Source organism: Oncorhynchus keta, chromosome 12 (genome assembly GCF_023373465.1).
Source record: "Oncorhynchus keta strain PuntledgeMale-10-30-2019 chromosome 12, Oket_V2, whole genome shotgun sequence".
Lineage (NCBI taxonomy): Eukaryota > Metazoa > Chordata > Actinopteri > Salmoniformes > Salmonidae > Oncorhynchus > Oncorhynchus keta.
The window spans coordinates 20,552,313-20,578,256 of record NC_068432.1 but is presented as its reverse complement, the minus strand read 5'-3'; the positions used below and the strand labels follow the sequence as shown (position 1 = coordinate 20,578,256).

Below are 25,944 nucleotides of genomic sequence, written 5' to 3'. Positions count from 1 at the left end.
GACCATTTGGGACCCCTTGACTATTTCGCTCAGGACAGGTTATAGCCTCGACTTCATCAATATGGTCCTTCTGTAGCTCAGTTGGTAGAGCATGGCGCTTGTAACGCCAGGGTAGTGGGTTCGATTCCCGGGACCACCCATATGTAGAATGTATGCACACATGACTGTAAGTCGCTTTGGATAAAAGCGTCTGCTAAATGGCATATATTTTTATATTATATCAATATTTTGTTTTGTCTCATTTATTGATATGGATATAGCTTCTGCGTGATGGGGTTGTGCAATGCAAATGGCTATAACAAGCCTACATACAGAGTGGAATTCACTAATCCAACAGTCAAAATGTCTAATATAAGGCCTACAGTCCGTGCTCCCAAATACTGGAAAAAGTGTGATTCATTCAGTTACGTGATCATCACAGTAGCCCCACATGGCTATAAAAATAAATTTTGAAATGATATGGCCATTAAATAACACACAACAGCATGTCCTATTTAGATAGTGGCATAGACCTAGCCTAAATTATATTTACTTTCTATATTGCAACTCATGTGGTTATTCTAGACACAGCTCTTCTGTGTCTGTCATTCTTACACAAGTCATTTGCTGAAGGACCATGCCTATACTACGCCATCTACTGGTATAACGTCATTATTAAATACAGTTATATAACAAACTCTAGACTTTTATTTTGGAAATGAAACCGGAAGCTGCAAAGCAACTCTAACGTCTGGCCTGGAGTTACTTGAATGACTAGCTAATTTTGACTAGCTATGGTCGATTAATGTCCTTTGCAGATGCCACATTACTGACAAATGTGTGTGCCCATAAAAAATATCTGTAACCGAGTAAAGGGAGATGTAAGAATTGAAAGTATAAATGTTAATTCATAGTCGAAACATTTTTTTACGATCCTAACGATACCGACATTCAACCTTTTGGCAGCTATCTCGCTCCATACAAGACCATCTCCCTTTTCCAGTTCATGAGACACTGACATCGCCCACAGATGCGTGCAACTCTTGGCAGCAGTAGGAAAGCCATCGCCATCTGCACCCATTCAGCATAGCCTAGATCTACGTAACTTCTAAAGAAAATATATACATTTTTTTGTACGCTTACAATGATATTTTGATTGTTGCTTGAAACAGTTGCTAAGATTATATTTGTTTTTGATCTTTGAAAAATAACTATTGTAATGTAATGACCTGACTAGATCATAAATGAACAATTGTCCAGACAGAGGCTTGAGTTTACGAATTGACGGTTTATTACACCAACTTTACACAGGCTACTGTTTGGGCCGTAGCACACGCCAAATAGATGACAGATAACCCACAAGCCAATCGTGACCTTCTCTTGTGAAACCCAGACGTAAGAGAGAGAGAACAAAGGCTGAACCTGGTCTTAACTTCCAATGCTCCACCCCCCTGCCCAACCCCCCTCCACGCCACTCCGCCAACCACCAGGACGCCCGGCATCAGAACATTCCAGGCATTCCCGTGATTGGCAGATAGCAGGTTGATTGACAGGTCGGACCCCGCGAACACCGGGTACTGGTCAGTACAACACAACCACCTCCTAGCCTAACACATAACACACAGCTAGCTGTCTGTGCGGGTCGCTACAGTAATGACCTGGCTAGATCATAAAGGGACAATTGTCCAGACAATGAATTTAGAATACGGTTTATTAACCTAACTCCACACAGGCTACTTTTTGGCCTTAGCCCACGCCAAATAAATGAAAGATACCCTATAAAACAACTATGACCTTCTCTTGTGAAGACCATACGTAAGAGAAAGAACAATTGGTAAACATGGTCTTAACTTGCAATCGCCCCGCCACTCCACCAGGATATCCGGCATCAAAGCATTCCCGTGGTTGGCAGATAGCAGGTTGATTGGCATGTCGGACCCCGCGAACACTGGGTACTGGTAAGTACAACACAACCAACTAATGGCATAACACACAGCTGTCTGGGCGGATCGCTACACTATTTTGGATGCAGCAGTTAGCTAGAATGCTAACGCTCATGTATATATGCTGTAGCTTGTAGCACAAGCTAGCCAAAGAGCCATTTTACTGGTTGAAGTGTTTTTTTAAAAAGTATAATGCAGTTCAATTTGCGATGATGCCACACATTATATTAAGCAAGATATTCATAAGAGCCTTAAAATTATATTATAATCCAAAATTAGTGTGAAATTCACCCATAAGCAACATGTAAATGGGATTTTTTTTTCTGGCGTTCAAAAAGAACTCCCCATTGTTTTGCCACCAATTTTCGCGCACCGCAAAAGGGGTCTGTCTGTCTTTTGAGCAGGGGTTCTCAACTCTTATTGCCGTGTCAAAAACAACTGGGAACTCGGAGATCTCCATGTTCCGTGCGTTCAAAACAGGGAACTCTTGGGAAAAAACAAGCTTCGACTGGGGGAAAAAAATATTTGAACGGTCATCCAAATCGGAATTCCAACTCGGGAACTTGGGCCTCTTTCTAGTGCTGCGACCTGAAGATCACTGAAGTCATAATTTGACCTCGTATTTTTCCAAGTTCCCCGAAGGTTTTGAATGCGGCATAACCCTACGAGGTCTGCAGCCTGCTGGCATTCTGTTCTACCTGATAAATAATTTCACACACCTGATGTCCCAGGTCTAAATCAGTCCCTGATTAGAGGGGAACGATGAAAAATGCAGTGGAACTGGCTTCGAGGTCAACAGTTGAGTTTGAGGGATATAGTGCATATTATCACGCTTGATTTGGGTTACATTATAGCAGAACTTTGTCGTGCTATCTAGAGGGCGCAAATGTTATATTGAGTTTATTATGCATTTACAATCTTGAAAGGTGTGGTGTTTTTGTCTGTTTAAAATCACGGTTTTCATTTGTTAGTCTCATTTTCAGTGTAACATACGCATAATCGGAATGCTTGGACGTATATAAATTACGAATTAAACGTAGGCTAAGCAACCCATAGGCTATTGTACAGAACACGCTCAGTTGGCGTAACAGTTTGAGGTTCTCGTCGTGCGTAATGTGTTTCTTCTCCCTGGAGACATTTCTACTCCAAGCTGCCTTATTGCAATATGTCAGCTAGAGGGCGTTAATGGGAGTACACACAAAGTAGGTAAAGGGGATTATTATCTCGTACCATACTGTAAATGTCCCTATCAGCTGATACGTACCACCCCTAGGTTGATTACAGTGTTGTCCTGTCATCCCTTACAATCAAACGTGGATGGTGCTTTATCCTTGGTGATTGATTTGAGTTCACCGGATGCACTGGCCACTCACAGACCTGGTGTGTGTGCATGCAGCAGTATGGATCTGACGAGGCTCCCAATGGAGAACGACCGCCGCTCTCTTTCAACATGTCCAGCCCTTTACCCGTGGCTCCTTCAAGGTTAAGGGTGTTCGCTCAGGAGAGGCGAGCATTCCCGCATTCGAGAGTAATGGTGTTTTTTTCGGCCGCTAGTGAGGCTGGAAAACCGGGCGATGCAATGTCTAGTGCAGGCTCTGAACCTAAATCACCGAACCTAAATCTGGGCAAGTCTCTCAGCAGCACGTTAAACGCATCGCCATCTCCAGAGGTGAGGAGATGGGCGTTTGTTGTTTATCCAGGGAAATTTGTTACTAAAGGTGCTTAATTGGGATGTGAGTTCAATGGCTATATAAACGTCGCTATCTGTGAGAATCTCTCTTTGCACATGTTCTGTACAATTCAGCATTGATCAGAAAGAAACTGTAAATTATATGGATCCGTCTCCACGGGCAACGTAGGTACGTTCAGTTAGTTTGAACGCTTGCTACGTTGCGTTTGTACTGAACGACAAGTTTCCCCAAAACATTATTGTACGTTCTTGAACAGACTTTGAGATACGTTTGCTACCGTTTGATGTGTGGGGAGGTGTGGCTTGAAGCAATGAGTTACTTATTTAAAGGCCAGTGGCCATGCTTACAGCGTTCCACAACCCAACCCTGCCCTGTTTTTCAACTGGTCTTCAGTACAGCACTGTTTCCGTTCAGTTGAACGTTCCAGAACGTAAAAACATACTGAACGCTGGCCATGTATTTCTTCTTCCGGTGTTGTCTTTACCATGATTGGTTCACCACCCACACAGAGGGATAGCCCAATTGGCTCTTGTTTTCTGTGACAGCCCCTCACTGGGATTGATCTTTAATCGTGTGAAGGGAAACCCTTGCCGACAGTGTCATGTCTAATGACTGTCACTTTTGTTGATGGGCCCAATATGTCTGGTCGATATCTGCCTTGTGATTATAATATCCTTAGCAGTAATCCCATCCTCTTATTGCTGATACCATGGCTAAGGGCTGTGTCCAGGCACTCCGCGATGCGTCGTGCGTAAGAACCGCCCTTAGCCGTGGTATATTCGCCATATACCACACACCCTCCCTTATTGCTTAAATTTATATGTAGATGCATACTGAACAACTTTATTTGTATTGGTTTTAAGTCTTTTAATACATTTTAATCTTTTTAATAACACATATTTGAGATGTTTACTTGATAGCTATGTGTAGGTAGCTAACATTTGTGGGTTTTATTTGTTTAGACACACCTACTCATTCAAGGGTATTTCTTTATTTTTACTATATTCTACATTGTAGAATAATAGTGAAGACATCAAAACTATGAATTAAAACACATGGAATCATGTAGTAACCAAAAAAGTGTTAAACAGTGGTCCAAGGCACTGCATCGCAGTGCTAGAGGCATCACTACAGCCCGGGATCGAACCCGGGTCTGTATCCCAACTGGCCGTGATCTGGAGTCCCATAAGGCAGCGCACAAGTAGCCCAGCATCGTCCGGGTTAAGGGAGGGTTTGGCCGGGGTAAGACGTCATTGTAAATAAGAATTTGTTCTTAACTGACTTGCCTTGTTCAATAAAAATAATAAACAAATACACATATATTTTAAATTTGAGTTTCTTCAAAGTATCCACCCTTTTCCTTGATGACAGCTTTGCACACTCTTGGCATTTTCTCAACCAGCTTCATGAGGTAGTCACCTGGAATGCATTTCAATTAACAGGTGTGCCTTCTTAAAAGTTCATTTGTGGAATCTCTGTTCACCCACGACTGTGTGGCCACACACGCCTCCAACTCAATTATCAAATTTGCGGACGACACAACAGTGGTAGGCTTGATTACCAACAACGACGAGACGGCCTACAGGGAGGAGGTGAGGGCCCTCGGAGTGTGGTGTCAGGAAAATAACCTCACACTCAACGTCAACAAAACTAAGGAGATGATTGTGGACTTCAGGAAACAGCAGAGGGAACACCCCCCCTATCCACATTGCTGGAACAGTAGTGGAGAGGGTAGTAAGTTTTAAGTTCCTCGGCGTACACATCACAGACAAACTGAATTGGTCCACCCACACACAGACAGCATCGTGAAGAAGGCGCAGCAGCGCCTCTTCAACCTCAGGAGGCTGAAGAAATTTGGCTTGTCACCAAAAGCACTCACAAACTTCTACAGATGCACAATCGAGAGCATCCTGTCGGGCTGTATCACCGCCTGGTACGACAACTGCTCCGCCCACAACCGTAAGGCTCTCCAGAGGGTAGTGAGGTCTGCACAACGCATCACCGGGGGCAAACTACCTGCCCTCCAGGACACCTACACCACCCGATGTCACAGGAAGGCCATAAAGATCATCAAGGGACAACAACCACCCGAGCCACTGCCTGTTCACCCCGCTATCATCCAGAAGGCGAGGTCAGTACAGGTGCATCAAAGCTGGGACCGAGAGACTGAAAAACAGCCACCACTAACACTGAGTGGCTGCTGCCAACACACTGACTCAACTCCAGCCACTTTAATAATGGGAATTGATGGGAAATGATGTAAAATATATCACTAGCCACTTTACACAATGCTACCTAATATAATGTTTACATACCCTACATTATTCATCTCATATGTATACGTATATACTGTACTCTATATCATCTACTGCATCCTTATATAATACATGTATCACTAGCCACTTTAACTATGCCACTTTGTTTACATACTCATCTCATATGTATATACTGCACTCAATACCATCTACTGTATCTTGCCTATGCCGCTCTGTACCATCACTCATTCATATATCTTTATGTACATATTCTTTATCCCCTTACACTTGTGTCTATAAGGTAGTAGTTTTGGAATTGTTAGCTAGATTACTTGTTGGTTATTACTGCATTGTCAGAACTAGAAGCACAAGCATTTCGCTACACTCAAACTAACATCTGCTAACCATGTGTATGTGACAAATAAAATTTGATTTGATTTGACCTACAGGCTGTGTAAGGGCTATTTTACCAAGAAGGAGAGTGATGGAGTGCTTCACCAGATAACCTGGCCTCCACAAATAACCCAGCCTCAACCCAATTGAGATGGTTTGGGATGAGTTGGACCGCAGAGTGAAGGAAAGCAGCTAACAAGTGCTCGGCATATGTGGGAACTCCTTAACCTCACTGGGATATGTGGGACCTGGCCAAAAGCCAGTGAAAATGCAGAGCGCCAAATTAAAATAAATTACTATAAAAATCTAACTTTCATGAAATCACACATGCAAGATAGCAAATTAAAGCTACACTTTTGTGTGAATCCAGCCAACATGTCAGATTTCAAAAAGGCTTTTCGGCTAAAGCAAACAATGCTATTATCTGAGGATAGCGCCATAGTAAACAAAGAGAGAGAAGCATATTTCAACCCTGCAGGTGCGACACAAAAAGCAGAAATGAAAATATAATTCATGCCTTTGACAAGCTTTTTTTGTTGGCACTCCAATATGTCCCATAAACATCACAAATGGTCCTTTTGTTCGATTAATTCCGTCGATATACATCCAAAATGTCCATTTTTTTTTGCCGCGTTTGATCCGGAAAAACACCAGTTCCAACTTGAGCAACGTGAATACAAAATATCTCAAGTTACCTGTAAACTTTGCCAAAACATTTCAAACTACTTTTGTAATACAACTTTAGGTATTTGTTAACGTAAATAATTGATCAAATTGAAGATGGAATGATCTGTGTTCAATACAGGAGGAAAACAAACTGTAGCTAGCTTTCTGGTGACGTGCCTCTATCTAACAGTACACTTCAAGTTACCCTCGTTCAAGATGGCCATACTTCTTCATTACACAAAGGAAAAACCTCAACCAATTTCAAAAGACTGTTGTCATCCAGTGGAAGCGATAGGAACTGCAAGAAGGTCCCTTTAGAAATCTGGATTCCCATTGAAAAGAGTGACCTAAAAAAAAAAAACATCTGAATGGTTTGTCCTCGGGGTTTCGCCTGCTAAATAAGTTCTGTTATACTCACAGACATGATTCAAACAGTTTTAGAAACTTCAGAGTGTTTTCTACCCAAATCTACTAATACTATGTATATCTTATCATCTGGGGATGAGTAGCAGGCAGTTGAATATGGGCATGCATTTAATCCGGATGTGAAAATACTGCCCCCTGTCACCAAGAAGTTAAAGACTATTGTAAAAGCATTCCAGGTGAAGATGGTTGAGAGCTGGTTACTACGTGATTCCATAGTTTTGATTTCTTTCACTATTATTCTACAATGTAGAAAATAGTACTAATAAAGAAAAACCCTTTAATGACTAGGTGCATCCAAAACTTTGACTGATGGTGTGTGTGTGTGTGTGCATATATATTTATTTATTTGACTACTGTGAAGCAACTGCAAAGGAATATATTTTTTACATCGTATTTAACCCTTATTTAACTAGGCAACTCAGTTAAGAACAAATTCTTATTTACAATGACGGCCGACCCTAACCCGAACGATGCTGGGCAAATTGTGCGCCGCCCTATGGGACTCCCAATCATGTCCAGTTGTGATACAGCCTGGAATTGAACTAGCACACTAATAACGCCTCTATCACTGAGATGCAGTGCCTTAGACCACTGCGCAACTCAGGAGCCCCAAGATTAGAGGTGATAAAAGAAAATGACAGTTATTTATTGTGGATGAGTTCTGTATTTGCACTTGTCACATTTTTAAATGTTTAGTAACATTGGTCTGATGTTGTTATATAAAAGTTATTTAAAAAAAAATGAATTTATGATTATGGTATCTAATAGAATCCACCTTTTTTTAAAAACCAAAATAAAATGTACTGTATTTTATGCACAGACCTTCCAAAATGGATAATGCACTGTCCTGATTTTTTTCCAATCACTCATAGTTTCCTGAGGTAATTTCTCTCAATGTGGGTGGCACCTACTTCACCACCCGTCTGTCCACATTACGGCGCTATGAAGACACCATGCTCGCTGCCATGTTCAGTGGACGCCATCACATCCCACGTGATGCTGAAGGTCGCTTCTTCATTGACCGGGATGGAGCATATTTCAGGTGAGCACTCTTCAAATAGCCTGCAGCAAAACATGCTTATTACATGTTAGTAATAGTGAGTGAGCATGCCAGACCCTTATTCTGCAACACCTTTGACAAGAAAGCACCATTAACAGGTTGACTGACAAAATGGTAAGGTGGGCTATCCATGTCTAGACAAGGTTGAATGAACAGATGATGAAGGATGGTGGATGCTATTTCAACTCAAAACTGTGTTTGTTTGCATGTTCCTTGTATAGGGACATCCTGAACTTCCTGCGCGAGGGCGAGCTACCTCAGAGGGATCATGTGAGGGCGGTACATAGGGAGGCCCTGTACTATGCTATTGGTCCACTGTTAGACAGCTTGGAGGACACTCAGCCACTCACAGGAGAGAAAGTCCGCCAGGCCTTCCTCGATCTCCTACCCTACTACAAGGGTAACTGGCACTTTACGTTCACCCGCTAACCCTATTGCATATGGTTGCTTACATGTGAAGGCCCAGTGCAGTCAAAATCGGTTTTCCTGTGTTGTATCATATTGGACAACAGCTGAGGAAACGAACACTTTAAAAGCGTCAAAACATGTGATCAATGTTACTTCCTGATAGTTGCTGGTTGAAAATGCACTACATGGCTAAAAGTATGTGGGACACCTCTTCAAATTAGTGGATTCAGCTATTTCAGCCACACCTGTTGCTGACAGATGTATATAATTGAGCACACAGCCATGCAATCCAATCTCCTTAGACAAACATTAGCCTGTACTGACGAGCTCAGTGACTTTCAACGTGGCATCGTCATAGAATGCAACCTTTCCAACAAGTCAGTTCGTCAAATTTCTGTCCTGCTACAGCTGCCTCTGTCAACTTTAAGTGCTGACATTGTGAAGTGGAAACGTCTCGGAGCCACAAAGGCTCAGCCACGAAGTGAAAGGCCACACAAGCTCACAGAACGGGACCGCCGAATGCGGAAGTGCATAAAAATCGTCTGTCCTCGTTTGCACCACTCACTACCGAGTTCCAAACTGCCTCTGGAAGCAATGTCACCACAATAACTGTTCATCGGGAGCATCAAGAAATAGGTTTCCATGGTCGAGCAGCCACACACAAGCCTAAGATCACCATCCCAAGCGTCGGCTGGAGTGGTGTAAAGCTCGCCGTCTGGACTCTGGAGCAGTGGAAATGCGTTCTCTGGAGTGATGAATCACGCTTCACCATCTGACAGTCTGGAGAACGATACCTGCACGAATGCATAGTGCCCACTGTAAAGTTTGGTGGAAGAGGAATAATGGTCTGGGGCTGTTTTTCATGGTTCGGGCTCAGCCCCTTAGTTCCAGTGAAGGGAAATCTTAACTCTACAGCGTACAATGACATTGTAGACGATTCTGTGCTTCCAACTTTGTGGTAACAGGTTGGGGAAGGCCCTTTCCTGTTGCAGCATGACAATGCCCCGTGTACAAAGCAAGGTCCATACAGAAATGGTTTGTCGAGATTGGTGTGGAAGAACTTGACTGGCCTGCATAGAGCCCTGACCTCAAACCCACTAATGCTCTTGTGGCTCAATGTTCCAACATCTAGTGGAAAGCCTTCCCAGAAGAGTGGAGGCTGTTATAGCAGCAAAGGGGGGACCCACTCCATATTAATGCCCATGATTTTGGAATGAGATGTTCAACGAGCAGGTGTCCACATATTTTTAGCCATGTAGTGTATGTTAGAGAAAGACCCCACTGAATGATTCAGAACAAATTTGTCTTGGTAAAATGTATTTTAAAACATAAGGAAGTGAACTGTCATCACCAAAGCGCTCTGCACAGAGTGGGTGTACACACTAGAATATGTTCTATGCAGTTATGAATTCATATATGCTTTTATGAATGCTTAGCAAATGTTATAATGCATTTTTATGGGTGTAATAGGAGGCAACATAAACTCATTACACCCAAGTGGTTCATAGAAACTATTATCTATCTCTTCATCCCCATCTTAGCTTTTTCAAACAGGAAATCTGTGGAATACTGCCTTTGAAACAGACAATGTGTCTCCCACCAGGGGCTGGGTTAGGCCAAGATAGAAGCAGGCAGACAGGCAGATGAGAGACTAGCATGTGATAAATCCTACGCGGATGCTTCTCTCTTTCTTTCTTTCTTTCTTTCTTTCTTTCTTTCTTTCTTTCTTTCTTTCTTTCTTTCTTTCTTTCTTTCTTTTCTTTTTTTTTCTTTCTTTTTTCTTTTTCTTTTTTCTTTTTTCTTTTTTCTTTTTTCTTTTTTTTTCTTTCTTTCTTTCTTTCTTTCTTTCTTTCTTTCTTTCTTTCTTTCTTTCTTTCTTTTTTTTTCTTTTTTTTTCTTTTTTCTTTTCTTTTCTTTTGTCACAACCCAGCTCGTGGGAAGTGACAAAAAGCTCTTCTAGGACCAGGGCACAAATAATATAATAATAATCAATCATTTTGCTCTTTATTTAGCCATCTTGCATATTAAACATTATTTACTGCACCTGTACATAGCCCAACTATAATTTAGCCCAAACAACTACCTCTCCCCCTTCTGTATTTATTTATTTTGCTCCTTTGCACCCAATTATTTCTATCTCTACTTTGCACATTCTTCCACTGCAAATCTACCATTCCAGTGTTTTACTTGCTATATTGTATTTACTTCGCCACCATGGCCTTTATGTTGCCTTTACCTCACATTGTATATAGACTTATTTTTCTACTATATTATTGACTATGTTTGTTTTACTCCATGTGTAACTCTGTGTTGTTGTATGTGTCAAACTGCTTTACTTTATCTTGGCCAGGTCGCAATTGTAAATGAGAACTTGTTCTCAACTTGCCTACCTGGTTAAATAAAGTGAAATAAATAAAAAATTCATAAAAAATGGTGAATAACTCACCACAGGTTAATGAGAAGGGTGTGCTTGAAAGGATGATAAAAACTCTGCAATGTTGGGTTGTAATGGAGAGAATCTCAGTCTTAAATCATTTCCCACACAGTCTGCCCGTATTTAGTTTTCATGCTAGTGAGGGCCGAGAATCCACTCTCACATAGGTACGTGGTTGCAAAGGACATCAGTGTCTTAACAGCACGATTTGCCAAGGCAAGAAACTCTGAGCGCAGCCCTATCCAGAAATCTGACAGTGGCTTCTGATTAAATTCAATTTTCACCGAACCGCTTGTTGCAATTTTGATGAGGCTCTCTTGTTCAGATATCGGTAAGTAGACTGGAGGCAGAGCATGAAAGGGATAACGAATCCAGTTGTTTGTGTCGTCCGTTTCGGGAAAGTACCTGCGTAATTGCGCACCCAGCTCACTCAGGTGCTTCGCTATATCACATTTGACATTGTCCGTAAGCTTGAGTTAATTTGCACACAAAAGAATCATACAATGATGGAAAGACCTGTGTGTTGTCCTTGTTAATGCAGACAGAGAAGAGCTCCAACTTCTTAATCATAGCCTCAATTTTGTCCCGCACATTGAATATAGTTGCCCTGTAATCCGAGAATCAGATCATTCAGGTGAGAAAAAACATCATTCAGATCGGCCAGTCGTGTGAGATACTCATCATGCAAGCGGTCAGACAAGTGAAAATGATGGTCAGTGAAGAAAACTTTAAGCCCGTATCGCAATTTTTTAAAAAGTGTCTATCATTGCATAATGCAGAAAATACACAAGAGTTTAGGGGCCTTGTTAATTATTTGACTAGGCTACCTGTATTTGTCATTGTTATTTCGCTGAACATTGTTTCATTTTATTTTTGGCAGTGAAACGAGGCTACTCAGGTGAGAAAAAAACGTTATTTTTATTTGGCGTACCCCAGTTTGGGAATACCTGGTCTAGTGGAAGGCTTTCCCAGAAGAGTGGAGGCTCTTATAGCAGCAGAGGGGGGACCAACTCCATGTTAATGCCCATGACTTTGGAATAAGATGTTTGTCGAGCAGGTGTACACATACTTTTGGGCATGTAGTGTACAATTTACAAAGGACCTTCTAATCAGCAGGTTTTACATGGGTGGGGTTTTGGCTTGCCTGGTGCCATCACCAAGCTCTATAAATTAATAACAAAAACCGTTTAAACCTCTCTACCAATAACCGCTAGTTTTCAGGTTACGTATCCCTCCCATTAGGCCACTCCAATTAGTCCCTCACTCAGACCACTCCCAAACAGTCCTAGCAAAGTTATTGCTTGAGAAATCATTTTGGGGTAAAAAGCTAATTTTGTTTCTTTTTGAATGGAACCTAGAAATTACTTGATGTTGAGATAAAAATGGCTGCATTGGGCCATTTTAAGTGGCATTGACTCTAATAAAGTAGAAATGTGTGAAGTAAATGGAAATGTGTCAATGAACTATTTTGGAAAAGCTTGGACTGGAGTGAAGTAAGTTATCCCTTGTATTGTTTCCAGATAATCTGGAGCGCATCGTGGAGATCGCCAAGCTGCGGGCCATGCAGAGGAAGGCGCGCTTCGCCAAGCTGAAGATCTGCGTGTACAAGGAGGAGATGCCCATCACGCCGTACGAGCGGCCACTCTTCAACTCACTGCCCTTTGAGCGCACGGAGAGCGAGGCCAAACTGTTCGAACACCACTGTGAGGTGGACGTGTCGTTCGGGCCCTGGGAGGCGGTGGCGGATGTTTACGACTTGCTCCACTGCATTGTCAGCGACCTGGCGGAGCACGGCATCACTGCCGACCAGCAATGCATCGGCGTCTGCGACAAACACCTCATCAACCACTACTACTGCAAGAGGCCAATCTACGAGTTCAAGATCACATGGTGGTAAAGTAAGGGGAAGACAGAACTCTCTCCCTTCCCGTCTGTCACTGTGTTTTTTGTTGTGAGGTGGACTTGTGTTGTAATAGGCTGACTGATCTCCTTCCTGGTCCCTCAGGTTGAGAGAGAAATTGGGTTGTCAATGTTATTCCCCCTTTTCAAGAACTGAAACCTATGAAGTGCTGAGTTTATAGAAAGGAGCGAGTCGGACAGTTGTTGTTCTGTTTCCTTATTGAATAGTTGTGACCAATGTTTTTTCTTTCTGTTTCTTTTTTTATAAACAGCATTAACCTAGGCTCTCATTGGCTGTTTTATTGTGTTAAACTCTGGGAGTTTTTGTGCTCATCCAAGCTTGTGGACCATCAAGTTTTTCAGAAAAGGGTCAAGTTAATCTCATATTGTGATTACAGTGTTGTCTGTCTCTTTAGTTTAATTCCAATTTATGCTATTGTGTTTTCTACGCTTTGCGTTTCTCTGTTAGCCACTTTGGTCGCGAGAGAAAGCCTTCACAAATTAACTGGATGCAATTTAGCAAGCTGATGAAATACTTCTCATCTACATGAAGAGTAAATGTCTATTTTTGTTACTGATGCTGGTATTTTCTGTCACTTAACTCTCCCATAAACCTTTTGAAGTTGTCGTGGAAATTTCTTCTATTTACCAAATCATGGGAGCAAACCACACACACACGTCAGAGTTAGTTATAAAAGTTCATCTTTAATTATATGAGCTCTATCACAATCCTGTGACTCTCAGATAAATTCAGTGTCTCTCAGTGAATTCTCTGAGAGCCCCCTTACAATGCAACTGAGTTCCTTTAATAGCAAAGACACACATAGTCAGACCGCATAGACATAATTCATCGTTCAGCTTTGTCTCCTTTCCCAAACCCCAGAACCATAAACCAATCCTCCATATCAACAGGCATATATCAAATTGTCATTTAGATACAACTAACTCTAAATACAACCAAACCTGGACAAACTCACGGAGAGGAGAGTGAGGCTATAGGTTAAGATAAAAGCAACATTAGAGGGAGCATAGAATGATTCCAGACACTGCAACCCTCCTTTCCCCACTGGGAAGGGTACGGAGTAAAAGATATGTTTACACATGATGACACTTTGACCTCTCCCCTCTCAGCGGCCCATGCAACTTAGTCTTGACATAGAACAGATAACTGCAACCTCGCCACAGTATTATACAAAAATACCATTCTGATGAGAAGTAACTTACACACATTTGATGAATATAATGTTACCAACAAATTCTGAATCTTCCACGACATTCCCCTCTCAAGGGACTCAGTACCTTTTGAAGAATCAGAATATTAACTACATACTCAATATTTTAAAATTCAAATCCCCTCAATGTCAAATACCTTAGCTTGTATGTAAGCTTTCTCCCTTCTGAAAATAAGATTACAACCTTTATTCTACAAGACAAACTTGCACATGTTTAATAACACAGAATAATCCATTTGAGGAAAATAAAAACATAACATATTTATGCTCTTTAAGTTACATGAGAACCAGTGTCTAAACACAGGCCTCCTCACAACATATAGGACAGACATCCCTCTAAGTCCTCATGCTCAGAAATATACTTAGGAATAGAGCATAGGGCAGTGAAATCATTTATATTCCAAATCATAAGTAACAACCCAGCTATTTATCCAACATTCCTCAGTGATTCAAATGGGTCATTATCACTTAAAGTAAAAACCTAAATTTAACACATATCAATATTAGCAGATTTACGTACAGTATAATTATCCCATAATTCTACTATTAACTTTTTTAATCATGATTTTAATACAGATCAGTATCTCAATGCATTCTTAATCTAAATTACTACAATTTACATGGTGTAGACCTCTTCAATCAATCTGATACCACAAAAGTAGAAACAATTTTAATGGCACAGTTTGATTAAACCCCCTATACACAGGCACGGCATCTTCTGGCGTCTTTGTTTTTCTTCAGATAGCTTTACAGTTCAAAATGGACGGCCCATGATAATGTCCGAATTTCAATGTCTCATCTTTACCACTCATGTCTTGTCCATTCGTCAACCAATATACCAGCATCATAAGAAAATGTTAGAACAGATCTTTCTCCATGATCACTCCAAGTGGACTCATCACAGTATGACAGAACCATGAAAGAAAAACAGTTGATAGCTTAGATCTGATACTGTACACCAATTTCTGGCTTGGTTCTTTTCTCTCGGTAGAAGTGGTTTGGAAAGCCTCCTTCAATGCCTTTGTCTCTCTTCTTCAGCCAGGTAGAGGGGGTTTTTGAGGTACACACACCATTCGGTCCAAATGATCTCTTCCATGCATTAAGATACCGTCTGATGTCACCTTTCATGATAACCTCGAAAGAACAGATCAGAACAACAGTTTAGTTCAGTTCATTAACTACATGATAAATGATTACTTTTACCAATTATTCTTAACACACATCTAAACATATTTCACAGAGAATATCAAAACATTCTATTGAAACTATTCTTTCAAATTGGTTTATACTCCCCATCTCACTGTCAACTCCATCGTAGAGCCCAGGATCAAGAAATTAGACCTATATCTCTCGGGAATAGAACAAAACAAACACAACAATACAATACACTCAACAATACAGTACACTCATTCACATATCACTTAAATTGTATAACTTTAATTCAAACCCTCAAACTGAATCCTCCCCCATGTTTTACACACATCTCTCCGTATGAGAGTAATGTAAAACAAAACTGAAAACAAATATAAAACAACATTTCAGCTAATCCTAATCAAATTAAAATCACTAAACTGAGAAAAAAAAACTCCACAAAGAAAAATGATTTAACCCCTATGGTCATAGGAAAATAGACTTAAAGCAGCATACCCTTAGTTAAAAGCAATGCCCTACTCCCTCTTCACACTGGTCCAAATTACACATATGGATAAGAAACATATTTACCAATTACACAAATTATTTTGAAAGCAGTATTACAAATGACCCTAATTTATTATCCAAATGGCTTTCCAATGCGGGTGATCAAGCCACAATGGAAAGTCATCAGAAGGTCATAGGTTATACACAACCCTCCAAAGCAGTGTTTCTCACTATATAAAACAATTTGCAAACAATAATCAACTAGTTCCAAACATTTTCGTATTTCCATGTTCCCAGAACATTCCTTTATCAAAATAATTTGCGTGTGTAATGAAAAGTCAGAAAATAAAATAAAAGTGCCCCTATAATACCTTTGCACTACAACAAAAAACTTCCCGGCCCCCTCCAATGTGGTAGTTTATGGCCTCCCTTCACTCACTCTCCCCAAGAGTATAGTCCCTGGACACATTCTAGAGAGAGACAGTGAAATATCCATTTTCCCGGAGAAAACACAAAAACTCTTAGTATTCATTTACACTACATCGATTCAGAAACTCAAACGTGAAAATATAAACCCAACCTAATGATAATTCCACTGTACCTCAAATCATTAATCATAAGTTTTAATCAAATCAATGTATATGTATGATACAATGTTTAATTAAGTTAAATCAACTCCTAAAAAAAACTCTTAATCAGCAACATAATAATTTCAATCTGTCGATATAAATTTAGTAAAAACCAATCACGATTTTAAATAAACTTATTTTTTCCCCCACTGATATCCACAAAGGTCAATACTGTTCAGCACATCCATTAATGATCTTCCTTTATTCTGTACAGGGTCTGAAGTTCCAATGTATGCAGATGATACATTGATAAATTCCTGCAAATAACAAACTACACAAAAACTCACTACTATAGCACATCCATAATTAAAATCTATGATACTCCCCCACTTAACATACTAGTTTACTAGTTTTTGGCCCAATCTTGCTTTTCAACATTCATACCCATTCAGTCTTCTGTCAACAGGTTGGCTTACTATTCAATCCAGCAATCACCTTTAATGACCTGACATTGTTCCACATAATGGAAACATACCATAACGTTAGACTACATGAACTTTCCTGCTCAAATTAACTGGTGTTACTTAAACAATCAAACCAAGAATCAATAACCATCAGAATCTATCCTTACGATGTTTTATGATTCAGACATCCAGTCTCCCAATTCTCATAGCCTAATACAGTAAATATAAACGCCCCAAATCTATGATGCCCACCTAGCGAATCAGCTGCTAGAAATACAGAAAAAAATGTACCTGAACAACGGTCAAAACAATTAGAGTAAGGTTATTGTTATTGTTCAAACTAATAACGCAAATTTATGTTATTCTACAACAATCTACCTGCCTCCAGCAACTTTCCCTGACAATTAGTAGCCAACATAACAACTAACTCTCTTCCATACTTTCAACTAAACTTCCCTATTTCTTTTTCCCCCAGTGGGCAAAAATATAACCCCTCTCATTTCAACGTTTTTCCTTACCTCTATCGTAAAATTAAAACCCAACTTTATAACTTCCTCTTTGCTCTCCACACTTATGAAATGTATCCCATTTCTTTAAAAATAACACACGCAGCGCTAAAACTATAACATGCGTCAGTCAATCTATAAGAATTAAAAACATTTCGGTAACCACTTTCCATTCCCATTCTTTCCCCGCTATTATTCAGAATGTCTTTAACTTAGGTAACTGTCTAATCTATTGATACAGTAATTTAAATACGACCCAATTCTCAATACATTATTCCAGCAGATAATGTAGTGAACAGACATCGTCTTGCATCAGAATTCGCTTCGTTATTATTTTAAATTGAATTAGTCTATCAATTTAACCTAAACAATCTATTGAAAACGTTCAATTTATCTCTTATACAAACACTAGCGACCATAACTGTAACGACGTTCGTCTGTTGAATGAAGAGAGTCAGACCGAAATGCAGCGTGTAGGTTATTCATGACTTTAATGAAGGAATCGCGGTACATGAAATAACTGAATCTAAATACAAAAACAACAGAACATGAAACTAATTACAGCCTATCTGGTGACTACAACACAGAGACAGGAACAAACACCCACAAAATACAAAGCGAACTCAGGCTACCTAAATACGGTTCCCAATCAGAGACAACGACAAGCACCTGACTCTGATTGAAAATCGCCTCAGGCAGCCAAGCCTAACAACACCCCTAATCAGCCGCGATCCCAAATAATACAAAACCCCAATACGAATACAACATATAAACCCATGTCACACCCTGGCCTACCCAAACATATAACAAAAACACAAAATACAATGACCAAGGCGTGACAGAACCCCCCCTAAGGTGCGGACTCCCGGACGCACCTCAAGAGCATAGGGAGGGTCCGGGTGGGCGTCTGTCCATGGTGGTGGTTCTGGCTCGGGATGTGGACCCCACTCCATAAATGTCCTAGTTCCTCCCCTTCGCGTCCTGGGATAATCCACCCTCTCCGCCGACCATGGCCTAATAGTCCTCACCCAGATCCCCACATAACTGAGGAGCAGCTCGGGGCAGAGGGGCAGCTCGGGACAGAAGCAGCCCGGGACTGAGGGGCAGCCCGGGACTGAGGGGAAGCCCGGGACTGAGGGGAAGCCCGGGACTGAGAGGAAGCCCAGTACTGAGAGGAAGCTCAGGCAGGTAGTAGGCTCCGGTAAATCCTGGCTGGCTGGCGGAACTGGAAGATTCAGGTTGACAAGCAGATCTGGAAGAGACTGGTTGTCGGGCAGATCTGGAAGAGACTGGTTGTCTGGCAGATCTGGAAGAGACTGGTTGTCTGGCAGATCTGGAAGAGACTGGTTGTCTGGCGGCGCTGGGCAGACTGGCGGTACTGGCGGCGCTGGGCAGACTGGCGCTTCTGGCGGATCTTGGCAGACTGGCACTTCTGGCGGATCCTGGCAGACTGGCGGCGCTGGGCAGACTGGGAGCACTGGCGGCGCTGGGCAGATTGGAGACTCCGGCAGCGCCGGAGAGGAGAAAGGCTCTGGCTGCGCTAAACAGGCGGGAGACTCCGACAGCGCAGGAGAGGAGAAAAGCGCTGGCTGCGCTGAACAGGCGAGGCGCACTGGAGGCCTGGTGCGTGGTGCTGGAACTGGTGGTACTGGATCGAGGACACGCACGGGAAGCCTGGTGCGGGGAGCTGCTACCGGAGGCTCTGGATAGACCGGACCGTGCAGGCGCACTGGAGCTCTTGAGCACCGAGCCTGCCCAAGCTTACCTGGCTCGATGCCCACTCTAGCCCGGCCAATAGGAAGGGCTGGTATGTGCCGCACCTGGCTCTGCACCAGCACTGGAAACACCGTGCGTGCGCTCCATAGCATAACACGGTGCCTGCCCGGTCTCTCTAGCCCAACGGTGAGCACAGGGAGTTTGCGCAGGTCTCCTACCTGGCATAACTATTCTCCCTTCTAGCCCCCCCCAATATTTTTTTTGGGCTGCTTTTCCGGCTTCCAACCGCGTCGCCGTGCTGCCTCCTCATACCTGCGCCTCTCCGCTTTAGCCGCATCTATTTCTTCCTTGGGACTGCGATATTCTCCCGGCTGCGCCCAGGGTCCTTTACCGTCTAATTCCTCCTCCCATGTCCAATTCTCCAAGTGGTGCAGCCTCTCCCACTGCAACTGCTCTTCACGATTAACAGGGAGAGATGGCTCAGGTCTGACTCCTGACTCAGCCACTCTCTCTCTGCGCTCTCCCCAAAAAAATATTTGGGGGTTACTTTCGGTTTTCGCTCTGCGTCGCCGTGTTTTCCTTTTAGACTCCATTCTTCTATAGCCCTCTTCCCACTGCTGAAGAGAATCCCAGGCGGGCGCCTGCACTCTCTCTGCGTCGGCCGCCCACCTGTCGATTTCTTCCCACATTGTATACTCCATGCCTCTACCTTCCATAATGTCCTCCTTTAGCTCCTGCCAGTTTACACACTGCTCGGTCCGTGAACGGTGGTGGGTGTTTCTGTAACGAGTTCGTCTGTTGAATGAAGAGAGTCAGACCGAAATGCAGCGTGTAGGTTATTCATGACTTTAATGAAGGAATCGCGGAACATGAAATAACTGAATCTAAATACAAAAACAACAGAACGGAACGTGAAACTAATTACAGCCTATCTGGTGACTAGAACACAGAGACAGTAACAAACACCCACAAAATACAAAGCGAACTCAGGCTACCTAAATACGGTTCCCAATCAGAGACAACGACAAGCACCTGACTCTGATTGAGAATCGCCTCAGGCAGCCAAGCCTAACAACACCCCTAATCAGCCGCAATCCCAAATAATACAAAACCCCAATACGAATACAACATATAAACCCATGTCACACCCTGGCCTACCCAAACATATAACAAAAACACAAAATACAATGACCAAGGCGTGACAATAACTTTCCAGGTCCTTCTGTAGCTCAGTTGGTAGAGCATGGCGCTTGTAACGCCAGGGTAGTGGGTTCAATCCCCGGGACCACCCATACGTAGAATGTATGCACACATGACTGTAAGTCGCTTTGGATAAAAGCGTCTGCTAAATGGCATATATTATACAAATAGATTATTTTACAATCAAAAACTCTGAATTCAGCCAGCGCCATGACTGGGAATGGAACTCGGGCCTCCCGCATGGCAGGCGAGAATTCTACCACTGAACCACTAATGCTATTGCGAATAACTAAAATTTTCCGGTAACTTACACACATTTGATGAATATAATGTTACCAACAAGTTCTGAATCTTCCACGACAAAGTTCTAGGTTAGAGACACAAGTAAATGTAGATGTTCTTTGCTATACGGTCTGTGATCAGAAAGGCTTTGGAAAGTCATTCTCTTTTTACTATTCCAGTTTGAGAGAACCAAAGTCAACTAGAGAGTTTAAAATCAAATAGGTTAAAGGGGCATGGGTAAAGTTATTTTACTTCAGTTGCCTCATGAGAGATCCAAGATATTGCTTTTTTAAAAATGGAAATGTTTATCTTGCAGTTGAAAATTATGCATCTTCTTTTTGTAAAAATAATTCCTGGTGGTGACCCTACTGCCCCAGAATGTATTTCTCTGAAGGGGTTTCTATAGCAGATGGAACATTGAAATTTGCTGCTAAAGGTAATTTACACATTAAAAGCTATTGTCAATTTAGCAGATTTGTACGATACTTTACATTTATCTGATATTTGCCATTAAATGATTGAATAATCTTATTTTGCAGCATGACAGATTAGTCACACAAGTTTCATAGATCATTTTATATGACATATTTCTACTGATTTAAACAAATTCAGCTTAAGTGCCTTTTCTTAAGGGCAACTGTTTCACTTACACTTACATGGTGTTTAAACCAGGAAACCACACAATATTTCTAATCAAGGACTGCAGTGACAGTATTGTCACCTCCTCCGTGGGTTCTGTTTTCTTTCTTGTTCCCCATGTTGTTGTTTAGTTATTTAGTGAATATGTATTAGATTTTCAGATGTCATAATATGTCAATTTTAATTACATTTTCATAGAATAGGCTACAAATTCTAGTTTTAGAGGGATTATGTTCAATTTACTGTTTGTACAGCACCTGTATTTCTGTTGTCAAAAATGTATGTGAATCCATTACTTTGATAGTTTTCAGAAGGTAATACAATTATAACAACACAATACTGTATGTCCAGACGGCTGGGGTGATCCAGTATAGGCTCATTTAATGCTTTAAAACAGAACAAACAATAAGGTACGTCAGGTAGATCAAGATGAAGTCTTGTTTTGTGCTATTGATGTGATGTCTCTGACACAATTTGAGTTTTGATAATGTGACTGTCTTTTCCCTCTGTTGAACTGTGATTCTAGGACTCGGTTGAGTCATTGACAAAAAGTGTTAAGAGTTGCCCACTTTCTTACCGATGGATGTCAATTGATTGGATGTTGTTGATTTTATGAAGCCTGTCACAGATCGAGGCTTCAATCTTTTAAGATTCAATTGCAGGGATGGTTTGGGGTTAAAATAATCCCATTTTATTTATTTATTTCGGCATTAAAGGCAAATGTGACTTTATGAACGTTCCAGGCACCTTATTGAAGTTTCTCCCCTGGCTAGTGAATGTCTTTTGCAGATCCCATAGCTGGCCAATGTTGTCTAGGCTGCTCATGGCATGGGAAAGTTGAAAAACAATGCACAGCTAGACCAGTGCCCTACTATTAAGTTTACAAGAGTAATATCTTGCTTTAAAATACATACTGCATTATTTGTTGTAATGCTATGATGTATTGTGCTAATAGTAAGTCGTGTATATTTTTTGTTTTTATAACAAGGTTCAAATACAGTTTGTGTTTGACTGTATAAAATTATCAGTCTCTGTGGTTGTTAATAATGTTATGCAAACAATGTGCCAATGTTTCAAGTTGCCAAATGCAGTACTACCATGAAATGAACCAAGCAACCTAAACTGAAAACATGTGGATGGAGACCCAGACCTGGGATCATTTGCTGATCTGTCATTGAAACCAAGCTTATCTGTGTCATTCATCAGTGCAACAACTTGGCACTTATCACATTTTTGTGACCACATTTGGCCAGGATGTCATCTCTCTCTCTGCTTCTTGGCAGTTATGTGTGTCTTATTCATCATAAGCCTAATAATAAAGTTGATCTAGCTTCAATATGCATCTCTCTCATATATAACCAAATATTCCACATTGTTGGTATGCTAAATGTTGAATTGGAATGGATGAATGCATGTAGGGTCAGGGGAAAAATATACACAGTGCAATGAATGACATGAATGTTACTGCACTCCAACCGCTAGGGGTACCATTCCAATTCTCCACCTCTCCTGACAATTCCCAGCCACATAATGCAGGAAAACTGTAATCCGATCACCTTTACTCCACACACAGAGACGCATACAAAGCTCTCCCTCGCCCTCCATTTGGAAAATCTGACCATAACTCTATCCTACTGATTCCTGCTTACAAGCAAAAACTCAAACAGCAAGTCAGTGACACGCTCAATGCGGAAGTGAAGTGAATGCCAAGCTACAAGACTGTTTCACTATCACAGACAAATGTATTTCCCGGAACTCATCAGATAGCATTGATGAGTTTTACCACATCAGTCACCGGCTTCATTAATAAATAATTGAATGTGGCAGAGCTTGCAAACTGTTACGGATTACAAAGGGGAAACCCAGCGACAAGCTGCCCAGTGACGTGAGCCTACCAGATGTAACAGTATAATTTTAAACCGTCCCCTCGCCCATACCCGGCCGCGAACCAGGGACCTTCTGCACACATCAACAACAGTCACCCACAAAGCATCGTTACCCATCGCTTCACAAAAGCCGCGGCCCTTGCAGAGCAAGGGGAACTACTACTTCAAGGTCTCAGAGCAAGTGACGTAACCGATTGAAACGCTATTTAGCGCGCACCGCTAACTAAGCTAGCCGTTTCACATCCGTTACACAGACAAGCTAAATGCTTTCTATGCTGGCTTCGAGGCAAGCAACATTGAACCATGCGTGAGAGCACCAGCTGTTCCAGATGACTGTGTGATCAAGCTCTCCGTAGCTGATGTGAGTAAAACCTTTAAATAGGTTAACATTCCCAAGGCCGCAGACAGATTACCAGGACACATATTTAGAGTATGGGCTGACCAGCTGGCAAGTGTCTTCACTGACATTTTCAACCTCTCCCTGATCCCGTCTGTAATACATGCATGTTTCAAGCAGACCACCATAGTCCCTGTGCCAAAAAAATACCAAGGTAACCTGTCTAAATTACTATCTCCCTGTAGCACTGTAACCATTAAATGCTTTGAAAGGCTGGTCATGGCTCACATAAATACTGTCATCCCAGATACCCTGGGCCTACTCCAATTCGCATACCGCCCCAACAGATCCATAGATGACGCAATCTCTATTGACTCCACACTGCCCTTTCCCACTTGGATAAGTGAGAATGCGGTTCATTCACTACAGCTCAGTGTTCAACACCATAGTACCCTCCAAGCTCACACTAAGTTAAGGACCCTGGGACTGAACTCCTCCCTGTGCAGGTGGTGTGGGTAGACAACAACACATGAATACATCAATCACGCTGATCCTCAACATGGGGGCCCCTCGGCTGCGTACTTAGTCCCCCCCTGTTCACCCACGACTGCGTGGCCGAGCACGACATTAAGTTTGCCGACAACACATCGGTGGTAGGCCTGATCACCGACGACGATGAGACAGCCTATAGGGAGGAGGTCAGACACCTGGCAGTGTGGTGTCAGGACAACAACCTCTCCCTCAACATCAGCAAGAAAAATGAGTGAGGCTGTAGGGGTGCGGGTTGAGAGTTTCAAATTCCTCTGTGTCCACATCGCTAAGAATCTATCATGGTCCAAACATACCAACACAGTTATGAAGAGGGCATGACAAGGCCTCTTCCCCCTCAGAAGGTTGAATAGTTTTGGCACGGGCCCTCAGATCCTCAAAAAGATCTACAGCTGCACATTTGAGAGCATCTTGACTGGCTGCATCACCGCTTGGTATGCCAACTGCTTGGCATCCGGTAGTGCGGATGGCCCAATATATCACTTTGGTTGAGGTCCCTGCCCTCCAGGACCTAAATACCAGGGGGTGTCAGAGGAAGGCCCTAAAAATGGTTAAAGACCCCAGCCACCCAAGTCATAGACTGGTCTCTCTGCTACTGCACGGCAAGTGGTACCGATGCACCAAGTCTGGAACCAACAGGACCCTGAACAGCTTCTACCCCCAAGCCATAAGCCTATTAAATAGTTAACCAAACAGCGACACTGATTATCTGCATTGACCCTTTTTGCACTAACTTTTTTGATTCATCACATTCGCTGCTGCTACGGTTTACTATCCGTCACTTTATTCCGAGTTATATGTACATATCTACCTCAATTACCTCTTCACATCGACTCAGTACTTGTACTCCTTGTATATAGCCAAGTTATCATTACTCATTTTGTATCTATTATTATTTATTATGTGTTTTATTTGTCTGTTCTTTCTCTGTCTTTTTCTCTGCATAGTCCACACCTGTTGTTTAAGAAGTATGTGACCAATAACCAATAACGTTTGAAAATGTTATTGATTTGATTTTGTCCCGGCAGCCACATTAAGTCTTCCGGTTTTCGATTTTTGCCTTAAAAATAAAAGTCTGCGGTAAAACGCTATGTGTATGATACAACATCTATATTTTTTGCAGCTTTGCATAGTCACAATGTTACAAATATGTAAAACAATTATAACTACTGGGGGAAATCTAAACGCAAGAGAATTACTACTTTTTATAAGATAAATAATATTTTAAGGTGGAGCACATTGAGAAATGGTTGGAGCTTGAGTAAATGAATGTAAAGAACACAGCCAACTGGTAAAAAAAAACATGACAATAAAAAAAAATCACTATTTTGATTGTATGATTTATGCTAATTTCTCCTGCTTTTGTTCAAAGATACAATTTTGAAATGTAATGTTTAAGAAAGTCTTACTGTATTCGTGCTGTATTGCACATACACATTGCACTGCCACTGTACAGGAATAGCGATCAATAGTGTGTCCATAAAACCTGGGTCCAGTCTGCTCACTAGAGTCTAACTTGTCCTGGTGAGCACATCGCTATTTTACGAGGCGATAACACGTCACACAATCACAAAAAAAACCTGTCCAAGATGCAAACATTTTGATGAATTGCGACCAGGGTGGGTTGAAGAATAGCGCTGTTAACCTCCGTGATAATCGTTGATCGGCTATAGGCATAATAGCACTATGATCTTACTAGTGTAGTGCCGGATTGAAAAAAATATATATATTTGTCTATCCAAAACGCTTGACCTGGTGCATGTTTTGGCACC

At 41.8% G+C, this 25,944-nt stretch overlaps 1 protein-coding gene and 1 long non-coding RNA gene across 2 annotated transcripts in view; one reads left to right on the top strand and one right to left on the bottom strand.

The window, feature by feature from the left end:
* LOC127906297 (uncharacterized) overlaps positions 1–25,944 on the bottom strand; it is a 287,067-nt gene that overhangs the window by 227,732 nt on the left and 33,391 nt on the right. The gene's annotated exons all lie outside the window — the stretch shown is intronic.
* On the top strand, positions 1,992–13,781 carry LOC118391107 (BTB/POZ domain-containing protein KCTD7-like). The gene is made up of 4 exons (XM_035782134.2): positions 1,992–3,591; positions 8,226–8,395; positions 8,635–8,813; positions 12,776–13,781. Exons 1-4 carry the CDS (start codon positions 3,313–3,315, stop codon positions 13,150–13,152), a joined length of 1,005 nt encoding a protein of 334 aa, XP_035638027.1. The 5' UTR covers positions 1,992–3,312; the 3' UTR covers positions 13,153–13,781.

Excerpts from the sequence above, each read along its gene's own strand:
- LOC118391107 (XM_035782134.2), top strand. The coding sequence starts at position 3,313 with ATGCAGCAGTATGGATCTGACGAGGCTCCCAATGGAGAACGACCGCCG. Across the intron at positions 8,396-8,634 it reads CGGGATGGAGCATATTTCAG|GGACATCCTGAACTTCCTGC; the intron begins GTGAGCACTCTT and ends TTCCTTGTATAG. Across the intron at positions 8,814-12,775 it reads TCTCCTACCCTACTACAAGG|ATAATCTGGAGCGCATCGTG; the intron begins GTAACTGGCACT and ends TATTGTTTCCAG.